Here is a 19,906-nt window from a genome sequence, read left to right as displayed (position 1 = left end):
ATATATATACACACACACACACACATACTAATACATATATAATACATAAACACACAATTTATCAATTTTTCTTTGGTGATGAGTCTGCCAGACCTTTTGCCATTGCCCTAATCTCAATTTTATGTCATCCAAAAAAGACAGATTAACAGATTTCTTTGTTGTGCTCCTATCAAAATGAGAATGAAGTTAGGTGTGCACCGATTACAGTTTTCTAACCTACCACCAAACTTTAAAAAGCCTGACCTGCCAATTCTGATTGCTTTACCTGACAGTTTTTTTGTGTGTCTGAAAAGTCACTAAATATAGCAACAAAGTCACTAAGTAGGAAATCACGGCCAATTTATTGGTGCATCCCTAAATGAAATTAGCTCACGAGGCAAGTTGAGTAATAACAGAGAGGACTCCATTTTTATAACAACATAGGAGTTTTAGTTCGAAACATATTGTTACATGAGAGGTAAAACACTCACTCAGCCTCAAACTGGTTAGGAGTAATGATGTCTGCAACAGGAACAACCTTATTCTTGTAGACCGGATAAAGATTCTGAGGAACGTACTGTGGAAAGAGACATACAAGTTAAAAACACTTTATCATTTAAAAGCAGGCTGACAACCATATGCCTTGAACTAGCATAGTTATACAAAATGTTATATATAACACTTCGCTATATATAACTGTGAGGATTAAAATTCAATAATCCATTTAATATTATTAAATTAACTAATAATAGTATTAGCAGCAACACTTGAAGATACATGAACAGCAAAATATACAGATCACAACAGACAAGGAAAATAAAAGCAACTTCTCCCACATATTCAAAACATAAACACCACTGCTACTGCATTGAGACACCTATAATCTCACCATGGATCCATGATCACCAAGGACGGGGTCACATACTGAAAGGATAAACATACAGAGTCATCAGAGACCTGCTCACCCTCTGAGTGCAACCACATTAGATAAAACACTGCAGTGAGGGGGGGAATGAAGATCTGAACTCATCCAGAAATATGGAGCACAAAAGAAGAGACGTTTTAGAAAGATATGACAAAGAGAGAACTGGATGGCTCCTCTATAGCACAACGGCATGCTGTTAGAGGAGATGATGTGCTCATAATTATTATATCATGAGATGCTTTGTTGGTGAAGATAGAAAGTGGGTCTATGCTGTAGAAAAGTGGTTTCACTGAATGATCCTAAAGTAAATGAGAGTTGGATTCAGAACCAGCTCAGAAATACAGAAAGCTTCTGAAAAGTAGTGGTGTTACATAAGGAACAGAGAACTTGGTATCAATGCACAACCCAGTGACCACCCAAGATAAAAGCAATTATAGCACCTGAAACATGGTGTATAAGACAAATATTTAGGTACTGATTTGTTCAAGAGGTCAATGTTCTGGAAGAGCATTCCTATGATTATCTAATGAACCAAACACATAATACAAGTAATACATATTTGGTAAGTAATACATATTTACTGGTTAAACACAGTTGTATTAAATACAAATATAAGAATGTACGGTTATAATGAGAACCGTACATTCTAGGAGAATCAGATTTCTTCTAGATTTATTCTAGAAATTTTATTTTTAGAAGAAATGAAAAGTGTTGCTCACCATAAACCAGATTAGGATTGGCTCTCTTTAGCTCCTGAACAATGTCCACCACCATCTCTAAAAAAGACGTGTCTCTAGTATATCCTGAACACATCCCACACAACAACAAGGACCAATGCATTTAGAAAGGCCGTTCAAAATGTGCAACATCAAGATAGGACATTAAAACAGTAGAGAGGGAAAAAACATAGATGAAATGCACAATTCTTCCACAGGCACAATAAATCCTAAGTGTACCTCAAGTTAAGGTTGACTGAAAAACTTATTTCCAAATCATTACCAATGGACACACCACAGTAAAAGTAAAAAGGCAAACATTCACCTGTTAATACATAGTCATACTGGTGTACATTGTTCAGTTTGATTCCCTCATAAAGAACGTGCAGCTCATCTGCCGTCAACACCTGGCCTTTCCAGTGAGAATAACCTGTGAAAAGAACAATGGATCAGATGGATTTATTGAGCTTCTTTAAACTGGATCAAGTCCATCCTACAGTCTCCATGAGGAAACACCAACATCATTTCAAATCAGTTCACCACAGAGTATGCCATCCTTCATATCCATTTTATTGTTAAAAGACTCAAGAGTCCTAATTCAAACCTTATAAAGTGCTACCTGAAATGTGTCCACCTTCTTGCCAACCTCTGTCTGATGCCAGAGATCAGACCATGATCTCCAGCTTTTACTGGAGAGGTCTACATCTGAGTGTGAAGTGGCTGGGGTTGAAAATCAGCCCCTCCAAATCCAGACAAGGTTTCTGGTCGGACCTTGTTACCAACCAGAGAGTTATTTCTCTGGGTCGGTAACAAGGTCCTGCCCAAAGTGGAGGAGTTCAAGTATCTCAGGGTCTTGTTTAGGAGTGACCCCTGATTGGTGTTGATTGGTGTGGCAATCAACACTAATCCACCTGTTGATTGCCGGACCAATCACCAGGTGGATTGATGTGGCATCTGCAGCAATGCGAACGACGTGCCTATCTGTCATGAAGAGAGAGTGGAGTAGAAAAGCAGTGCCTTTAATTTACCGGTCAATCTACGTTCCTCTCCTCATCTATGGTGTCAAGCTCTAGATCAGTGGTGACCAAAGTCGGTCCTCGAGGGCTGGCATCCTGCACGCTTTAGTTCTTTCCCTGGTTTAACGCACCTGGATCAAATGATGGCTCGCTAGAAGACATAAGGAGAAAATTCACATACTGGAAAGGTTGTTACTACCACCAGGGAGAGAATTAAAACATGCAGGATGCCGGCCCTCGAGGACAGACTTTGGGCACCCCTGCTCCAGATAGTGACTGAAAGAATGTGATTGCGGATACAAGCAGCTGAGCTGACTCACTGGTTAGGTGTTCCAGATATATCCTACCAGAAGGAGACCCTAAGAAAGAGCCAGGACAGGCTGGATGGACTATGTTTCTCAGCTGGCCTGGCAGCTCCTTGGGATTCTCCCAGAGGAGCTGGTCCAAGTGGTTGGGGAGAGGGAAGTCTGGGTCTCTCTGCTTATGGGCCCTGGTTGGTCACACTGAACTGCTAAAATCAGTTGTCACTGTCATACTTGAATGACGAAAATCAAGTCATGTAGTTCACAGTCTCATATCATCCTCCGCCCCTTCTTGTAAGAACCCCAACTTTTAACTTTTGTTTCCCAGAAACGTGCATATCCTAACATTTGAGTTCTACATTCTTCCTCCCAGGAGAGTATAATTTTCCACAAGGGGCCCAACAAAACCTAATTTTCATTAACAAAGAACCGGAAAGCAGAACAGCAACTACTTGCTTTGTGAGATCCTTTTGGTTGAAGTCGGAGCAGTAGGGAGGCACAACAGACATAAAACTAAGAATTACAATAACTCAGTGTTCCGGCAATGTAGGGCAGGCATGATGAAGTTTTACCTCTAGCATGAGGCCAGTGTGATCAGTGTCTGTCTCTGATGAATAAGACTTGCTCTGATCAATAAGGACCTCACTGACTCCATATGCTGGCATTGCTGCCCCCATGCTCTCTCGTGCTTCTACTCTCATTGTAAAGTAGTTATTGTTTACCAATCAGAAAATCCTAACTTTACATTTCACTGACAGTTGTTTTGAGTAATTGATATCAAAGTATCAAACTTTTTTAATCCAGAGCAGAGGTATGAACGCACACATATGAAAAACTCACTCACATATGAAAAACGATGACATCTGTTCAGATAAGGACATGGATTTTGATGTAGCAGGAAATAACCCTTCCACTAACACCTATGCTGTCCCTATATGTAGTTTCTGTCTGGATCTGCGCTAAACATGAGATTTTGAATAAGTCGTCACATTTATGTGTCATGGGCACCACCCAAACTGGGTTCATATGCGGGTGTGTGTGCATGACATGTTTGCTGCAGGCCGATGATGTCGCAGCTACAGGTGAGTCACAGTCAAGTCACATGGTGGTGGAGAATTTGGTTGCTAAGCAACAGGCCAGGAGAAAGCCAAAGGGGCTAAAAAAGACAGATGAGCATTCACAGCACCCGAAAGAGAGGGAGAGTAAGAGCAAAAAATTGATGGCAGGCTAACAGATAAGGGCTGCCTCTGTCGTCATCAAACGTTGCTGTCGCAATTCCAATGCCTGCTGTTTGCTGCTGCGGCGCGTCACTCCCTCTATCTTCATATGTGTCATTCCTTCTCCGTCTAATCGACAATGTAATCACTGTCGATTACATTTCTCATTTAGGTTTTTTTTTTCTCTTGATCTCTGCAGCCTCTCAGATTCCAAGCATCTACTTCAATGTCTGATCAAATTATACACTCTCCATGAAGAAATTGCAAATCATGGTTTCAAATACAGAAGATCTGATTAAATTTGAGCGAGAGTCTCTCGGATCTTTATGTTAAGGTCACTCAAATTCACACAGAGGATGGATGACTTTTTCTGGTCTCATTTTCCCTATGTGAGCTACAAAAAAAAATTGCTAATGTCATATTAACAGAGATTCTTATGATTTTTTTAATGTTTATTAAATTTAAATAACAGATCTAAATGACCCTAAAGCTTTGGATTTCAATGGCATGTCAGAACTTGTGCCAAAAAACAAATTTAGGAAGAAATGGAAAACTGGTGCTCCTTCACGCACTATCCAGTGCTCTCTTTGTGAACAAAGTTAGAAATATCTATTTAAACATGATAGCTTAAACCAACACAACAGTTGAATTGTGAAATAGAAAAAAAGAATTAAGATTTTTAGTATTGACATTTTTAACCACTTGCATGTGCAATATTTTGTCCGGTGTTTCTATTTTATATAGCAGTGGTCCCCAACCCCCGGTCCGTGAACCGGTACTGGTCCGTGGACCAATTGGTGCCGGGCCGCACAAGAAATAATTAAATATTTCCTGGAGCCTCAAACTCTGTCATTTATCTCTATATATGGTTGCTTCATTCCGAGGGTTCGCCCATACAGCAACACTACACAATTATGCTTACCCTCAGCCTGCACCAGGCTACTTCACTAACATTGTTCCTCGTGATAACAGAAGTTTTAACTTAAGCAATAGGCAAGCTTCAGTTAAAACATTAAAGATTTAATGTCTCAATGTGCGTATTGATCGTGTCGCTTATTTATTGTGAAGCATTTCTTGTCATTGTTGCCGCAATACATTTTAGTTATTGTAAAAAAAAAACCTGACTAAAATGTTAATTCTACTATGTTGTTATTTTTACTTTTATTTTTTCTACAATAGCAAAAAAAAAAATTTTCATATATAAAACATCACCATAATCCAGGAGTGGCAGGAAGGTTGCAGCTACCAATTAATTTACTTCTAGCTTTAAGAGAAAAACAAGATCCATTTCGGTAATAAAACCCAATCTTCATTTTCAGTGTTCATAACAATTTGGCTATGTGATTCTTAAAAGAAAGCTCTGTATCTAAAATAAAGCCAAGATATTTATAATTACTGACAAACTCAATTTGTGTTCCTACAGCAGTTGTAAGCAATAGAGGGATTTCTGGTAGTTTTCTACAGTGTGAAAAAAACCATTGCTTTTGTCTTATCCACATTCAGAACTAACTTCAGAGTTTGTAAGCGGGTTTGAACTACATTAAAAGCAGACTGCAAATACTGAATTGCCTGTACATGTAATGAAGAATAGCAGTAAATTACTAAATCATCTGCATAAAAATGATAAAAAGCATTTGACTGATTTTCACACAAGTTATTTATTTCAATATACAATAAAAGTGGCCAAGAACTGAGCCCTGTGGGACACCATTTAAAATCATACAAATAGAGGAAGTAAAGCCAGTCAATTGAACTCTCCGTGTTCTGTTCAACAGGTAATTAGCTACTCACTTGGTAGCTTGATGTGAGAGCCCAATGCTGTGTAGAATGTCAATTAAAAGCGTGTGATTTACTGTGTCAAATGCCTTTGATAAATCAATAAACAGAGCAACACAATACTTTTTGTTATCAACAGCCTGAATAAGATCATTAATAACCTTTAAAGTGGCAGTAACAGCACTATGTTTTTTCCTAAAACCAGACTGTACATTTTGTAAAACACAATCGGAATCTAAAGAAATCTTCAATTGATCTGCAACTAATTTTTCAAAATTTTTTGCTAGGATAAATGGTTTAGAAATTGGTCTGTAATTGTTTACCTGTGACGATTCTCCACCCTTGAATAGAGGCAAAGCAAATGCTGATTCCCAGACTCTAGGGATTTTATTACATATTAGACTTATATTAAAAATATGAGACAATGGCTCTGCTATGAACTCTGCAGCTAATTTTAGAAAAAAATGATCTAGGTTATGTTGCCCTGCTGACTTTTTGGTGTCTATGTTTTTCAATTCTCTGAGAACCTCAGCTGTACAAATAGGGGAAAAATTAAAATTGGTGAAGTTACAATCATTACTCAAAAACTGCTCATCAGAATATACATTTGGGCCGAATGAATTTAAATCATCAAATAGAGAGTCAACAGAAATAAAATGCTCGTTAAAATAATTTAAAATTGCTAATTTATCAGACACCATTTTACTTTTATTCCAAACAAAATTTGGAAAAATGATATTTATTGTATCTCAACACTAATGTTTATTTTTGACCAACACAGATATTTTATTTTGTTGCCTTCCAAAAATAATGGCCCTTTTTGCCAAAAGTGATTTGGGAATTTTTTTATTTATTTATTTTTTTAAATCACCTGGCAAAAAAGATTTTGGCAAAGTGACGATATCAAAGTCTTTGTAGTCAGCATTGATAAGATTAAAGACATTCAAAAACATCTGGACATTTCTTGACTAATCTTAGACGAGACCATTTGATTATGGAACAAGGACAAGACATTTACGATCTGAATATGCTTTGTGTTTCTCTGAGGGAACAGCTGAACAAACTACTTGTTTTCTTAGCCCACTGCTGGTTCATTCTTTTAGTTCTGCTGGGATGAATAACATCAGCTGAGGCCACCTCTGATTTCAAGAACACACAGTGCAGATTGTTCATTCAAAGGACTGGCAATTAGAGCAAAACAAGTAAAGTGACACAGGCAGACAGGATGATGCAGACAGCCCTCAGAACCATCCAATGATCATGCATCATCAGTCAGTTTCTGAGGAATTAAACACAATTCCTGCCACAAGCATGCCTGTTAAAGAGTTGAGACTTTCACTTTGTACATTGGTGGCAATATGCAATTAAGTAGCTCTCTGTTGTTGAAATCATATTCGTTTTTATATTTTGGAAAAAAGTGTATTCCATCTCTAACTACATCAACCTACAGAGATTTTACACTTATTCAACTTTAAAAATACCTTTTTAATCCCAAAGTAATTAAATTAAAGAAATTAAATATTGTTGTAACTTATTTTATCCAAAGTTTTTCAAAGTCTAAAATCATGTATATTTTGGTATGGATAAGTTTTTATACATTTCAATCAATGAAGTTAATTTGTATAGCATATTTCAGCAACAGGGCAGTTCAAAGTGCTTCACATCATTAAAACACAAGAATACAAAATCATAAAAACCACCATGCAGTCAACTATATGAGTCAAACCTTTCCTGAGTCAAGTTTCTACCTTTACAGATTTTTTAAAAAATGCTAAAAAATAAAAAATAAAAAAAAGATGCTAGAAAAAAAAATAAAAAGCTCTGTATAAATATATGGCACATATTTCTATATCCTTCTGGCTTTAAATATGAAACAGGAAAGGTAGAAAAGATGAAACTAGAATAGATACAAGGGAACAAGGAAGGAAGGAAAAATATAAGGAATGGGAAAGAGGTATACAAGGAATTGATGATAGAAGGGAGGCGGGGCACAAGGATACAAGAAAGTTCACCAGTAAACAATGAAAAATACAAGGAAGGTAAGAAGTAAGAACACAGGGATTCAAGGAAGGACGGAATGAAGAGCATGAGGAGGGGAGGAAGAGCAGTTTTCTTATTTAATTACCGTATTTGTATTTCAAGAACAATTTACTGATTTTTATACTGACTTTGGTGTTTTGCGCAAGAAAATAAATCCAATAAAAACTTTACAATTAGTAACAAGTTCTGGAGACTCTTGTCATTGTATATTTTCTGTAAAGTTCGCCAAAACAAAATATTAGAGAACATTTAGAATTATGCCAGGCTAGCCTTTAACATTTTAGCTCTTATAAATGCAAATTGTCAAGACTTCAAACATGAAAGAGGTACATAAAACTCCACAAAAAACACAAGCTCAGGTGGCTTTGGAGCAGGAGCTGTGAAATTGACACTGCAGGGTACAAATAACTCACGAGCTCTTTAAAGGTGAACTGTACAGAAATAAGTTAACTGTGTTTCACTAATAATAGAAATGTCTTCATTTTTTCTGGTAATTTTTGTATCAACCTCAGTAAAATCATGTTTATGGCAGTGACCATTAGAGATACACTGATCCAATTTTAATATCGGCATCAGTACCAATATTGAAAAAAACCATCTAGATCAGGTGTTGGTCACAATGCGCCCAATCCATAAGGGCAGATCTTTCAGTCTAACTCTATGCTTGAATATTATTTATTTAATATTTTTGAATTATTACACTTTCTGAACTATTTGAAAGAAGATTTGTTGCAGTTTATCTTTGTCAAACGTAAAAATAGTCAGTCTATTGTTTTTGCCAGTTTTAGTTGCTTTATTATTTATCTGACCTTGGCTGTTATGCTCCTATATGCTCTGACTGAACAAATTAGAGTCGTTTTTACATGGCTGACCAAGCTTGTGAAGCTATTGGTGTATTTAAGTGTGTGCTACTGGTGCAGAGTTATCAATAAATGTGTAATTCAGTTCATTTATGTCTGTCTAGAAACAAAAATGTTTTCAGTTTCAGTCAGTTCAGCAATGTTTCTCTGTGTCGGATCGGTATCGGCTGATACTAAACTTCAGATAGTGGTATTGGTTTTGGAAGTGAAAAAATAGTGACCTTTACTCCTCACTTTAATTGGTGCCACCTCTTCAGTTTTCTGCCACATGTAACATGTTGCATGTAAGCCAAAAAATTGAGTTTTGTTTTTTGGCAAAAAATGTGAGAGAGTTAGAGTACATCAGTATTATGGAGTTGAAATGTTGTTCGCTGACCTGAAAAAACTCCACTCCTTCCTGTTCTCCACCCCCCAGCTTCAGGGTGGCCCCCTGCTTCAGCAGCAGCCTCCTCTGTTAATACTCTAAAACCTCATCACGACTTCAGCAGCACTGACTGACTCATGCACACCCACACAATCCATCTATACCATACGCTCCCAAATCATCCCCTCAGAAAGATGGTCAGAACCTGTGTGGTTGGAGAACTGCACCGAGTTGATGGAGTCCACCTCAAACCCTAAAACCTGCACACAAAGACACAAGAAGAAGAGAATCAGAGCAGAAACAAAATGTCTCCAGTCAAACATTTCTAGTAATCGTTTGGGGACATTTTAGCATCTCAAACCCAAATGTAACTTTCACCCTTTTTCATTATTTACTTTTGTAGCCTCTAAAAGCTTCACCATCACCCCACTGTCTAATTTTTGCAGCACTTATGTGTGGGTATTTATAGCTGAATACGCAGAAATCCTGATGCCCTGGAACTGCTAAGAGAGAACCAACTCTAGATGAAAAAAGGAATATTACTGCACAGCTAATTCTGTGAAATTCAAACTAAAAGAAAGGAAGATTTACAAAAACATGACAATCCAACATTCATGCAGAAATCTACAGAGCAGATAAAGAAAAAAAACGCACTTGGTGTCCTTTCGGAGTGGAAAGAGGCCGGCTTGCAGCTCATCCACATACGGCTTCGTTTAACTGGACTAAAGCGGGCGGAATGAATGGGCTCTTTGTTCTTTTCAATTCACTGTGACTTTCAGAGAAGAAACACCCCTGTAAACCCCACCACCCCTGCCAGCCAGAACAAGACTCCAAATTAACTTTGACCTTGGAGGGACATCTGTATGCTCCTGAGAGCGCAGTGCGTGCTCTCTGCAAGGTAACCTGCTGGATGAGCACCACCAACGTGTGACTTTCAACGTGTGAGGTGCTGAACAAAAACATGAAGCTGTAGATAAAACCTTCACAAGAAAGGCTGAACTGTGGATTAGACTGTGAGTTGTTTTTTTGTCGTGGTGATCATTTAGTTAATATCTAAGAAGGAGTTCTGCTACTTATGGAGAAGGAGACAGACTCTAGAACAGAGAACTATGTCTACAATTGGTTTTAGCTGTCAAGTTGTCAACATAACCCACTAAATCTTAAATGTATGTGAGATATGTAAAAGAACACTACAACTAAATAAAGTCAGGAAAAAGTTTTAATTAAAAGTAAAATAGTGAGGGAGAGGGAAGTAGGTCAGCTATGCTAGCTTGACAAAACATGACTGTCAGGTTAATGGATTTCTCTAAATTCTCCTTAGATATGAATGTTATCGTGCATGGATGATTGTCCTGTCTGTCTCTGTGTTGTCCTGCGATGGACTGGCAACCTGTCCAGGGTGACCCCACCTCTTGCCCGAAATCTCTCGCTGGAGATAGACACCAGCAACACTCCCAACTCCACTAGGGACAAGGGCATAAGAAAATGGATGGATGGATGAAGTTGAGAGGAGGAGGAAATAATGATTGACAAGTTCAAAATCTCATTTTAAATGTAGGTGTTGGTGGGATGTTCGCCTACTACATCGGACCAGAACAGAGCAGGAGTTCAGTGTTTTCCTCACGGCCTTGGACAATTTCTCCTCAGAACTATCCATCCTGCTTTTCTGGGAGAAAAACTAGTTTATGGAATTTGAGCAGAGCTGTTTTCTGCATAAACACACCCACAAAATTCATACCAAACAAACAGTTTTGCATGCAGAAACTATATTGCACAAAGTAGGAACTATTTGTAAACACTGAGATTATGACAGACGTCAACTGACTTCTGTTTTGGAGCTTCATGGATGAAAGATTCAGGGCTCCATCTGATCACCTCAAGACCAAGAACTAACAAATCTATTTTAATCTAACCTGAACGGGATAATTCTGCACTAAACGGAAATTATTTACAACAGTTTGACATTGAAAACACAAATAATAGGCATTTTCTATTAGAGACGCAGACAATACGTTTTTGTTGTAATAAATTAAGTTTTCCTGTTTCCTGCTTTCAGTTTAACTACAAGTTTTCCTCAACAAGCAGCAGCTTCCAAACCTCCAAACCGCTAACTCTTAGATATGGTGCATTCAAGGATCAGAAAAACATGGGATTTTGTTTTTGTTTCCAACTGGCCCATCTGAGGAAATCATGTAATTGTGGTCTTTGCTTTTTAGTCATCTACTTTCCACAATCTACACTGTATTGTTATACTCTTAGATATTAAGGCGTGTAGCAGTGAACACCAAATAGCCTAGATTTTCCTCTTTTTTTTCTTTTTTTTTTACTCTTATGCCTTCTGCACACTGCACCCACATGTGACTCTCTCATATGGAGAACCCATCTGTAAAGTACCTGATTTGAGGCAATCCTCCCACATTAAACAAGATTAGATCAGAAATTCCCACACACATTTACAGCAACATGCATACATGATGTTGGTTTTGTCTCATCTTTAAAGCAAGAGATAAATAATCTCCATGTATGGCTAAGAAGCCAAAGGAAGGGCCTACTTCTCCCTTGCTGTCTCCCTAACTCTGCAAGGCCTTCCTTCCTTAGAGCATTAGGTTGTTCACAAACCATCACACTGACCACAGTCTGATTTCTATGTACTTCATGCAAGTGTACATGCTTACTTCTACAGCGTTTCTCTAAATCTGAATTTAAAAAAAGAAAATCAAGAAGTATAAACTAATACTACAGTGCAGGGAAATAATTTATAATGTATCATAAAAGTACTCAAATTTGTTTTGTTTGCAAATGACAGAGTTTTTTCTTCTAGGATAGATTATGATGGATGAATGAATGAATGAATGAATGAATGAATGAATGAATATACTTGATTAATCCCAGAGGTTAATTGCAGTAGGTTTTGAACATGTTCAAAAAGGAAAAACATTAAACAAAAAGTGATTTGATAAGTGAATTATCAATAAATTTAGATAAAGCTAAATTTATGTTATTAAAAATAAATATTTGTACTGATAATACAAATATTGAAGGGGAATAAAAAGGGTAGAGTAAGATAAGTTTATGCTTCTACCTACCTCTTTTTCAAACAAATAAATATGCATCATGGTGTATAAGTGTGAACATATTTGAAATAAACAAATAAGCTATTGGCACAAAAAAAAGCCTCTGTTGATTCACCCATCCTGGGAATCGTCTCTACTTTCTCAGATTTTCTGTTTAGTTTATCCCCAGCACCTCAGCTCTGTCTTCATCTTCGCGTCATTAGGAGTAATCCTGTGGCGGCCAATCAGAGCGTGTCTTCCTCACGCTGCAGTCTCCGTTATGACAGCACAGAGAGAGGGATGCCCAGCACGCTCGCGGACATCATCGTCATCATCCTCCCCTTCTCTCTTACACCAGCTGAATCATGGCCATTACTCTGAAAGCTGAGCAGCCTCTTCACTGACCTGCCACTCGTTTTTTTAATCAAAATTCCCCACAGTGCCAGATTTGACCTCATTTCTTTACTTTTACCACCGTGGACAAGAATCTGTGGCGAGGAAGACTGCAATGCTGACCATTTGGATATTTTTGGACAGTTGTATTGTCTATGCATGTAAAATTATTTCCTGGTGAACATTAGTTAAGAAGAGTGTGCCACGGCACTAAAAGTTGAAACCACAACATCAAAATTAATCTGAAGTATGACTCCAGCTGCTAATGTCGAAAAAGCACAATTCCTCAATTGCAGTGAAATAGAAACACAATTAAAATCAGACAAGTTTGTTCACGCGATGAGTCATTAAAAAAACATGCTGCTCTGCCACCATCATGCTCCTGCCACTTCCTGTCGTCTCCTTCTTTATTTCCACCAGTAGAAACATCCAGTTGGTGATTCTGTGACTCATGTGATGCGAAAAAAAAAAATAAAAAATCTATCACAGCTTTGTAAAATACACCAATAGCCATATAACCAAAAAGCCACCTCATCCTATAGCCAAAACTGCCTTGTTTCCATAGGTTGAGTTTCCCTGTGACTGCTTGAAGCAGATGAGATCCTTCCCAGACTCTTCAAGGATAAGCAGATATAAACAACGGAAGGATATAATTCAGTAGACTGCTTTCAATTTAGCATGTGTTCTATTTGGAGCTAAATTAATATTTAAATTAATATTTTGAGCAAATTTTACGACCACTCGCCAACTTTATTCTTTATTAAAATTATTGGTTACAATTCTAGCTACTTTTTCAGGTGTTACTGGAAATGTTTGGAGACTCATGACAGCACTTATTGGTGGTCCCCAGATACAGCACTCACAGAGAAAAGCCAGACCCGCTTTGTCTGCATCCCAACTGCAAATGAATCACACAGTCAGGCATAAGGCCACTACTGACCAATCCCTAACAGTCAAGGTCGGATACAGAAATGATCTTGCCTTTGTCCTAAATAAATTACTGCATTTCTATTGTATATTTTGGTCTATTCAGGTTGTTAATGCAGTCTGAACAAAAAAAAACTTTCAAATAATTATTGTACTGTAACTTTGTGTAAGTTCCTAAGTAGAAACACATCAATATAAAAATTTAGGACAATATCAGTGTCAAATTGTTAACCACACCATTGCTTCTCTGCTTCAGTTAAACTCCCCACAATCCTTTACTGTCCCACCATCACTGTCACATGACCAACCTTTCCCACCAGAAAACGGCAACAAGATGGAAATATATAGTTTATTTATCGGACCGATATCATCCATTCATCTATCCATCCATCCAATTTCTGTACACCCTTGCCACAATTCTGTACACTACGCAATGCACCTTTTTGCTCCCAACTTAATGAATAATCAGTTTAAATACTCATAATATCAATATTGACCAAAAATAATCCTAATAAATGTTTTTCATAATCTAGAAGCCCTATTATGCAAGGCTGCACCGATTGCAATTTTCTGGCTGATCGCCGATTGACTGATCTTTATAAGTCCAACCTGCCGATTACGATTTTGGCCAATTACAATTTCTTTTTTTATCTGAAATGTTGCTAAATACAGCAAGAAGTCACTGAATTGGCAACAGTGGTGTGACTATTGTTAACTGCAAACAAGCTGACATGAGCTGGTAGGCCAGTCAGTAAGTCAAACCTCTCTCCTCAGAGTAGATGAGGACAGTGGCTGATTTTTATACATTTGTGGAGGTAGATACTATCAGGGTATAAGATCAGCTTCACATGTACGTATCGGCCAATCACCCAAAATTAAGGAAATCTGAGTCGATTTATCTGTGGATACCTACTAAAATAAACGTGTACTACCTAGCACTCAGGAAAACATGAGTTTTAGGAACGTATCTGAATGTTCGGAGCCAGATATATTAAAGTCTGACCTGCATAAACTCCTGCTGGGTCTAAATGAATGCCCTGCAGTGTCAAGAACTTCAATGTCAAAGAACTAATTGGGACAGTGTTCCCAATATTAGACTATAAAATACTGATGAAATGTAGTATAGTGACACTACATTGACTGACAAATGCCCGGACTAAACTGACTCGGATCAGGGACAAAAGGGATCCTGATTGGCCGATCCCTTTAGAATGCTAATAAGATAAGCTAGTAGAGCTTTTCAAACATTATAAAGAAAATTATCCTCATTGTACATAGCTTGTTGTTCTATTGTTGTAACATCCAAACTGATTCTATTAGAATGAATTGGGGATTTTGATTATAATATCCATAAAAGTGGAGTTGCAGAGCTTGCAGAGTAGGAGTACATTGACTGTGACCTGCCTGAGTCGAGGCTGTGTGCTGAGTCCGGCCCTGTTGCTCTGCATTACTTTACCATTAAGGTGGTACAAATTAGCCTTAATAGGGCGTAGTGCTTAAAGATTACTGACTACACTGAACTCTGATGACAAGCATCAAAGTGGAACAGCCATGAGGAGAAGCACCAAATAAATCCTGGTGTGCTGCAGGCTAAAAATAAACCTGGGCCACCTCTCACCACGAGCACCATGATGGAGCTCATACTGTAAGCTCCTCACACCAACCTCCACCAGCCACGGCAAAGCCTATATCATCAGGGTAATTATTACTAATGCAAAGACACTTACTGTCATCCTATTGTCAATAATGGACATCGTAAAGGAGACATGATGGCAACACTCATTGCCAGAAGGAGCAAATACCCCTAATGTCCTCTCACATATCGTATCAATTGCCTCATTTAGACGGCGCTTGTTATGACTCTTTGTAAGACACTTGAAAAACCGCCCAGAGGCAAGACTTTTATTACTGTTTATGTAGGTAATGAGCCAACAGCAAAAGTTAGAAGAGTTTGCAAGACTCCAAAATAAAAATCACTTGTTCATTCAGTTTTTTTTGGTTTTTTTGTTTGAGGTTTGGATCTTTTTCCAAGTTAATACAGACTGCCCAATAAAGTAGATAACTGAAGCACTGAAATTAGACTATTCAGATATAAAAAGACTGAATGAAATTTGAAAAATGTCAAACACTAGCATAACTGGAAAATGTTGGGAGGTAGAGATTTTACGAATATTCAGCCTTCTGATAAATCAGCTCTAATTTGCCTATTTATTATAATTATTTATGTAATTTCTCATTGGGATCAATGAAGTTCTTAAGTGGTTAACAATAGTCGCTCCACTGTTGCCAAATTAGCAACTTTGCTGACCTGAGCAAAGGAGTAAATCCCTTCTCATTATTGGGGGGACAATAAAGAAGGACATTTCTTAAGCATAATTTTGGGGGATCAGAAAAGTTACAGCAGCAAAATGTAACGTGATTTAATTTTTCTTTTTTATGTGTTCAAGCTGCAGGAGCAAAATTGGATAAGTGGTAATGTACAACAAATGTGTGTTTTTCTCAGTAAACAAACTGTTGAGACCCACAAAAGTCAAACTAAAATTCAAATGTTGAATATCTGGGAAGTATCATAACTTCAACTTACCGTTGAAAGCACCAGGGTTTTTATGGAAAAATATTCAGATTTTAATGTGTGGTTTTAAAGGCTCTACGTTAAAGATAGTAAGAAATAAAGGCATACTTTCTTGTTTTTTAGTCAGCTGCTCTGCAATAGCCCCTCTGTTCTCAGTTTCCACTGAGCTGTCGGCTAGTGGCACCACTCAGTCCCTCCTGCCCATTTCAAACTCTTCTTACTAACATAAGTGTTAAATTGCCAAATATAATTGAGATATTTGCTACCTTTAACAAAAACAACTAAGTCTATTAAAACAATGTAGCCAGTTTTGTTAGTTTTGATTTAGGCATAACAATGCAGTTTATCATGATTCAGCCTAACTAATGAAATGAACAAACTGCAGTCTGACTTTTGTTAATGTGTTTCTTCCTATTGAGTAGCTAAAGGAAATAAAATGTGTATCATGTCTTTTGCTTTATGTATTTACTTCCTGGAATTTTTGTGCCGCATAGCCACAGCTAACAGTTAGCTCCTCACTTCAGAGGCTCCAAGGAGCCTGTGCGGACCGAACCATTGCTCTAACAATGGTGGGGGGGGACCTAAAAATTCATTCTTATTTTTGTCTTAGATGAAAGGGGTATTCATTTCATACTTTGTTTCTTTTGCCTTTCCTCTATTGATATTGTTTAAATACAAGGGTTTCCTTCATGATTTCTTTGGGAGAGACAATTCTAGACTTTTCCAAGATTGGGAGGTTCCGCACCCCCCTCCCGGGATTTACGCCAATGGACCTCAGTGAAGTTGGTCCCTCAAACCTTTTTCAAATTAAATTAGTGTCAAAGGTTTGTTCCGAAAAATATTTTCATGCTAACATCATTTTAAAGACATTAATAAATGTTTGCAGAGGGCATCAAAGGTCAATCAGCCCTTCGACATTTACAAAATCAAATGTATTCAGTGACAAACATTTTAGCTACTTAAACAGAGCACAATTAATTAATATAAGTAGTGTTTGATTTTGTTAATGGGGAGTAGGTTGATCTCTGGGGACCTCTGGAAACTTTTTTTTCTAAAATCTCACAACTTATAATGGCAAAAAAAAAAAAAACTGCTGCACAAACCAGCATAAATGTGTGACGCCAACTTCATTTAATTTGGAGAAGGTGATGTGAGCCTACTTCACTCAGGTGTTGCTAAATTTAACAACTTTTCAGACAAGAGGATCGGTGATCGGCCAGAAGACTGCAATCAGTACACCCAAACTGTGAAAACCTTCAGAGGAGTTGTCTCAACCGCATTCCTCAAGGGCCAGAGTCCTTCAACTTGTGTCTCTTGTCCTAAACACTTTCATTAAATGGCTAAACTCCCTAACTAGCCTTTACAAGGCTCTGCTAATGAGATAATATTGGATCCACGTGTGTTGGAGCAGAGAGACATCTAAAAGCTGCAGGACACCAGTTCTCCAGATCTGCAGTTTGAGACCACTACTCTAGAATTTATTCTGACAGTTTTTAGAATTACTTGGGTACTATGCTACTGTCTATGTGCGTTTGTATCCAGTCGCCAAGTCAAATACAGCTGAAAATCTCAAAACATTGCACATCTAAGCAATGCTTTCTCAGAAAATTTCTAGAAACGACTCCCCGCCCCTCCTCAAATTTCTAAGCACCAAAAGTTTTCTAGAAAATGTCTTACATTAATCTACAATTTTCTGAGTTTTTTTCTTCATATTTTTTCTTGTCTGCAATGGGCTTAATATACCGGTCGAATTAAACTGTTGTAAGAGTATGAAGGAGTAGTTTTAAGGACATTGATATAGATAACTACCTTACACCAGACAGCAACTTGGAGTGACCCCTGTTAAACAGAGACTGCTACAACAATGTAAGAAAATTCACAAAATTAAGAACAATAAATGACCCTGACTAAATGATTGCGTAGGAAATCTTTGAAAAATGCTCAGCAGCATTATGTTGGTGTATCACGTTTAGAATTTCATGTAAAGTTCATCTTCCCTTATGCTGATTGATATTAATGTTTCAATAATGCAATAGTTATTAAATCCTACTTTTTGTATTTAAATTGCTTACAATTTCTGTTACACACGTCCCCTCGTGATTTCTACAGAGCAGTCTACATTTCAGTCATTTATCTCAGCTCCACTCTGATCGTACTATTTGTTCCGTCGCTTTGGTGAATGAAAAACGTCGGTTTTGCGGTGACGGACAACGAGACCTCCCAGAACATCATGATGACTCAATTATCGGGTATCCTCAATGACAGGTGTCGTGCCTCGAACCCGCAAGAAAAGGACGGGTTTTCATGTCATTTGGTCCCCGATACGCGTCCATCCTCAAACGTCACCTTAATGAACGTTTTTCGCATGAAAGTACATCAGAGAGGCGGAGGATTTGGTGAAAGGAGGGACTAAATGCGCCAGGGACACAACATTTTACGCGACACCTGTCTTCGAGGCTTAACATTTATATTTAGAATATTATAATGGTCTATCTAGCAATTATCAAAATAGTAAAATGAAGTTTTAATTGACAAATGCTTACAAATAAAAGCACATTATAACAGCTTGGAAGATGTTATTAATTATAATTATGTGAACTTACTAGAACGTTGTATCTATAGAAAATGTATAGAAATTTGGGCTGTTTTTTGCTAGAAGATAGCTGGGAAACAGAAACACAGGAAGTCAGGAAGGTACTGTGTTAATTTGCATCTCAGACAGGGTCGTGTTCGTGACGGGTGTTGTGTCACCCGCTGTCCGATAATGAGTGTATGCAGTTAGCATTTACCTGTAATGGGAAAGAGGCGCTCTTGTTGCCCACGTATCCCCGGACTACATGGCTCTGTATGGACAGAACACGGCATTCCATGGCGGCTCCCGGTCAGCCGAGGGGAAATGTAGATAATCCGTTATTCAAAGACAACCACGTCTACACATAACAACACGAGAAAACACCGTTTTAACTCTATAACAACAGAGAAGAACCAGTGTTAGCTAGCTTTCTAACCTCTCACACAGATGTGACGGAGAGCGCGTGCGGCAGCGACTGTAGAGATGTGTGTGTGTATGAATGAGGGAGAGAGCGCGTGCGAATGAGCGCACACTAACAGCTATTACAGCCCTTAACGTTACTGTTACCGGTAACGTCGCTGTTTGTGGCTCATTTTCATGTGAATCCTTAAAGGGAACAACGAGTTACAGACAAACAGGGTCGCCCCTAACAAGGACATACATTAAAAATGCACGCACACCGGCTTTACGTGCAGGCAGTCTCTGTGACCGCCTAAACAGGATGACGTCAGCACCGTGCTGGATTTAAATCAATGCAATTTTCAATCATTTTCTCTTTAGCTACATTATTTTCCTCCAGTTTTACATATCCAAATCATTCAATACAATATCTAGCAATGACTTACTTATGTTTTAAATATGCCTACAACAGGATGCAGTTTTTGCTGTATTCTGTATTTTTGGTGATGTGTTTTCTGTGTTGTGACTCACCATTTCACTGGCAGAGTCGTGACTGAGGAGAGATTTGACTTGGTAAAGGCTTTTTATGTCACCACATTGCACAGCACAGCACAGCCGTAGCTGGTTTAGCACATCCACAGGCATACAGTACAGCAAAGGTAAATGGTTGGTGGTGAAAGCATAACATGTTTTATTAATCCCCTGAATATATCTGAGTTTCAAATAGAAAAAAAAAAAACAACAACCAGAAGGCCTTCTAAAGTTTATGTTCCAACTTGGAAAGTTAAAGACTCT

The 19,906-nt window shown here is 38.0% G+C and overlaps 1 protein-coding gene across 1 annotated transcript; it reads right to left on the bottom strand.

The window, feature by feature from the left end:
- Nucleotides 1-463: 463 nt before the first annotated feature.
- Nucleotides 464-19,381, bottom strand: LOC106942284 (pyridoxal kinase-like). Its single transcript, XM_015025529.1, has 7 exons — nt 19,149-19,381; nt 18,930-19,070; nt 9,401-9,455; nt 1,946-2,050; nt 1,624-1,707; nt 869-903; nt 464-556 (listed from the first exon to the last, which is right to left on the bottom strand). The coding sequence occupies exons 2-7, from the start codon at nt 19,008-19,010 to the stop codon at nt 467-469; spliced, it is 450 nt and encodes a 149-aa protein (XP_014881015.1). The 5' UTR covers nt 19,011-19,070; nt 19,149-19,381; the 3' UTR covers nt 464-466.
- Between the last annotated feature and the right edge of the window lie 525 nt (nt 19,382-19,906).

Source organism: Poecilia latipinna, unplaced genomic scaffold, assembly GCF_001443285.1.
Source record: "Poecilia latipinna isolate Pla-1442-1.1 unplaced genomic scaffold, P_latipinna-1.0 Scaffold4160, whole genome shotgun sequence".
In the NCBI taxonomy this organism is placed as follows: domain Eukaryota; kingdom Metazoa; phylum Chordata; class Actinopteri; order Cyprinodontiformes; family Poeciliidae; genus Poecilia; species Poecilia latipinna.
Note: the sequence above shows the minus strand (reverse complement) of the source record. Positions and strands in the feature narration are given on the sequence as shown.